Here is a 4436-nt window from a genome sequence, read left to right as displayed (position 1 = left end):
ACATACCCATATGGCCTTAACCTTTCATTATCCTTTGCAAACCAATTTGAGTCTATTACAATAATGTCCTTAATTTGAATCCTTGGTTAGCTTAGACTAGTGAGAATGCTCATGAATTAAGTGTGGGAAAAGTGGGTTTGAAAACGTTTGGTTCAAGAATTAGGTGTTATATATCTTTCTGAAAATGTGAAAGAAATGTTTAGGACATGTTCATGCATTCAATAATTTAATCATATGCATTGAGAAAATATATATATATATATATATAAAAGAGAGAAAAAAAATAAAGAAGAAAAAGAAAAGAAAAAGAGCAAATAAATAAAAGGGGACAAAATGTCCCAAAGCAAATGGTGAAAAGCAATGCATATGTACTGTACTTGAAATTAGAATGCATGAATATGTGGAAAACATGGTTAATGGATAGTTAGATGTGGTATTATGATTACATGGATTGTCTAAAAGTTAGGTGGAAAGTTTAAGTTAATTAAGGATTCAGATTTTAGTCCACTTAGCCAAATACAATCCTACCTTGACCCTAACCCCATTACAACCCTTAAAAGACCTCTTGATATGTGTATTTGTGCATTAAATTTTTGTTGATTGGTAGAAGAAAAGCAAGCCTTAGAAAGCAAGGTTAGTAGAGGATTGAGAGAATCGAACCTTAAACACATGAGTAATTAGAGTGTATACACTTCCAGTAAGGGTTCGATGCTCGATTCCTTGTTCCCGGCGTTCATGAGCTATCTTCTTCTTGCAAATCTATTTGTACTTCATTTTTATGATTTGAATTAGTGAAATACAGTTCATGTATGTTCTTGGAAGATTTATTTACTTTTAACCAAGTAGGTAAAACATTCTGCATGTAGTTGCATTCATATAGATAGGTTGCATTTCATACATTCTATCATTGCTCTTCACCCCTTTATAGCTTCTCTTGAGCTTGGCATGAGGACATGCTAGTGTTTAAGTGTGGGGAGGTTGATAAACCACTATTTTACGATTTCTCTTATGCTCAATTGAGTGGATTTTATCAAGTCCTTACCCACTTATTCAAAGAAATCGCATGTTTTACGTTTTTCTTCCTAATTTTGTGCTATGATTGAAAACATGTTTCTTTGACCTTAATTTTATTAATTTTGATCCTCTCTTATTACCATTCGATGCCTTGATATGTGTGTTAAGTGATTTCAGGGATTACAGGGCAGGAATGGCTTAGAGGATGGAAAGGAAGCATGCAAAAGTGGAAGGAATACAAGAAACTGAAGGAACTGCTAAAGCTGTCCAGCCTAACCTCTTGGTACTAAATCGACCATAACTTGAGCTACAGAGGTTCAAATGATGCGGTTCTAGTTGCGTTGGAAAGCTAACATTCAGGGCTTCACAATGATATATAATTTTCCATAGCTGCCCCGAAGACAGGTGACGCGAACACGTGGATCATGCAGACGCGTGACCTGGCAGAAACGCAATCCACGCAAACGCGTGGACGATGCTTCCGCATCACTTTCCCGTGACTTGTACATACCAGAATACACTGGGGGCGATTTCTGAGCTGTTTTTGACCCAATTTTTCGCCCAGAAAACACATATTAGAGGCTATAAAGTGGGGAATGCATCCATTCATAACATGTCTTCCATTATTCACTTTTCATAATCTAGATGTAGTTTTTAGAGAGAGAGGTTCTCTCCCCTCTCTCTTAGGATTTAGGATTAGGATTCCTCTTAAAGGATTTATGATTTCTTATTATTTCAACTTACAATTTCTTTTGAGTTCCAGGTTCAATGTTCCTTTTACTTATTTTCTCAATTTAGTTTATGAACTCTTTATGTTTAGATTGATTTTCTATTTAATATAATTTGATGTATTTTAGAATTATGATTGCTTTCCTTTATTTATATAAATAATTTAGATTTTTTCCTTTTGGCTTTGGTTGATTAATTGGCAACTCTTGAGTTGTCAAACTCATCGTGATTAATAATTGATATCTTTGCTGATTGATTTAGATTCCTATAACTCTAGTCTTTCCTCAGGAGTTGACTAGGACTTTAGGTGTTAAATTGATTTATCCACTTGACTTACATTCATAGTTAGAGGTTGACTTAGTGTAAGCAAAAATATAATTCTCATCACCATTAATAAGGATAACTAGGATAGGATTTCCAGTTTTCATACCTTGCCAAGAGTTTTCTTAGTTATTGATTTACTAATTCCTGCAAGTTATTTCTCTTGTTCAAACCTTTTAAAAACCCAAAAATACTGTTTTCCATAACCAATAATAAATCATACTTCCCTGCAATTCCTTGAGAAGACGACCCGAGGTTTAAATACTTCGGTTTATAAATTTTATTGGGTTTGTTACTTGTGACAACCAAAAATTTTGTAAGAAAGGAATTCTTGTTGGTCTAGGAGCTATACTTACAATGCGAATTTATTGTGAAAATTCTAGATCGCACGAGAATTTCGTTCTTCAGTTGGGTATCTTGAATAAGATACAATCCTCATGTAGTCTCAAGACTAGCTCTCGTCTTTCCACATCAGTAGTGGCTAGGAAAGGCCTTCCAAGGATGATGGATTCATTTCTGTCCTCCCCAGTGTCTAGAATTACAAAGTCTACAGGGATGTAAAGGTCCTCAACCTTTACTAGGACATCCTCCACCATACCATATGCCCTATTTAGGGTCTTGTCTGCCATCACCAATGAGATTGTGGCACATTGCACCTCTAGAATTCCTAACCTCTTCATTACAGACAGAGGCATCAGATTGATGCCTGAGCCAAGGTCACATAGCACCTTCTCAAAGGTGATGGTCCCTATAGTACAGGGAATCAAGAAGCTTCCGGGATCCAGTAGCTTCTGAGGGAGCTTCTTCTGAACCAAGGCACTGCACTCCTTGCCCAGGATCACCAGTTCATCTTCCTCTTCTAACGCCTCTATATGAGAGGAGTTGGCTTTCAGCTTCCTGAGGATTGCTAGGTATCGAGTATTTTGCTCTTCCTTAGACTCTTCATCATCTTCTGAAGAAGAGTATTCTTCAGGTTCTTCTCTCAGCAAAGGAGCGTGCAAGGTGATTGTTTCAGTCTCTTCATGAGCTCTGATTTCCTTGAGCTCCTCTATAGCAGGCTCCTCTTTAGGTTCGGTCACAACCTCTACCATGAGAGCCTTGCACTCTTCCTTTGGATTCACCTCTGTGTTACTCGGAAGAGTGTTTGAAGGGATCTCTGAGATCCTCTTGCTCAGCTGACCATCCTGTATCTCCAAGTTTCGAATAGAAGATCTAGTTTCAGCCGTGAAACTATGTGTGGTCTTGGAGAGATTAGAGACTATAGCAGCTAAGTTAGAGAGGCTCTGCTTGAGTGTCTCCATCATCTGCTGAGATGATTCGAATGGTTTGTTATTGAACCTGTTCTGGTTCATTCTATTCTTATTATTATTGAAGCTTTGTTGAGGCTTCTGCTAGTCTCTCCACCCAAAGTTAGGGTGGTTTCTTCATTCTTGATTGAAAGTATTCGAATAGGGATTGTTGTTGGAGTTTCTGGAGGGTTTTCCCATGTAGTTAACCTCCTCCATGGTGGTCCAGGTGTTATCACTAGTGTCCACCTCATAGGCTGTCTTTGGGCAGTAGGCCTCTGAGCTCTGCATCCCACTCAAGTGCTGAGTGATCATATTGATCTGCTGGAACATGAGCTTATTTTGAGCCAAGATGGCGTCCAAGGTACTTACCTCTAGGACGCCTCTCTTCTGTGTAGCCCCATTATTTATAGGGTTCCTTTCAGAAGTGTACATGTACTGGTTGTTGACAACCATGTCAATAAGCTCTTGTGCCTCTTCAGGCGTCTTTTTCAAGTGAAGGGATCCACCTGCAGAGTGGTCCAATGCCATCTTGGACATCTCAGATAGGCTATCATAGAAAATATCTAACATGGTCCAATCTGAGATCATCTCAGGAGGACATCTCCTGATTAGTTGCTTGTATCTTTTCCAAGCTTCATAGAGGGATTCACCCTCTTTCTGTCTGAAGGTTTGTACTTTCACCCTAAGCTTGCTCAGCTTTTGAGGTTGAAAGAACTTGGTCAAGAATCCATTGACCACCTTCTCCCAACTATCTAAGCTTTCCTTAGGCTAAGAATCTAGCCATAGCCTTGCTCTGTCTCTTACTGCAAAAGGAAAGAGCATGAGCTTGTAGACTTCTGGATTTACTCCATTAGTCTTGACAGTGTCATATATCTGTAGAAAGTTAGATAGGAACTTGTTTGGATCTTCCTGTGGAATTCTATGAAACTGACAATTCTGTTGTACCAGAGTGACCAATTGAGGCTTCAACTCAAAGTTGTTTGCCCCAATGACAGGAATGGGGATGCTGCACCCATAGAAGTCAGAATTGGGTGTAGTGTAAGATCCTAGAACCTTTCTTGCGTTACCCCCATTGTCTGGATT

At 38.6% G+C, this 4436-nt stretch overlaps 1 protein-coding gene across 1 annotated transcript; it reads right to left on the bottom strand.

Annotated features, from left to right (window-relative positions):
• Positions 2469 to 3416, bottom strand: LOC107615756. The gene has a single exon (XM_016317791.1). The coding sequence runs from the start codon at positions 3414 to 3416 to the stop codon at positions 2469 to 2471; it is 948 nt and encodes a 315-aa protein (XP_016173277.1).

Source organism: Arachis ipaensis, chromosome B09, assembly GCF_000816755.2.
Source record: "Arachis ipaensis cultivar K30076 chromosome B09, Araip1.1, whole genome shotgun sequence".
NCBI classification, from domain to species: Eukaryota; Viridiplantae; Streptophyta; class Magnoliopsida; order Fabales; family Fabaceae; genus Arachis; species Arachis ipaensis.
The sequence above is the reverse complement of the archived record's forward strand: the minus strand, read 5'-3'. Positions and strand labels throughout refer to the sequence as shown.

What these genes read in the sequence shown, in the direction of transcription:
- LOC107615756 (XM_016317791.1), bottom strand. Translation starts at nt 3,416, where the DNA reads ATGAACCAGAACAGGTTCAATAACAAACCATTCGAATCATCTCAGCAG.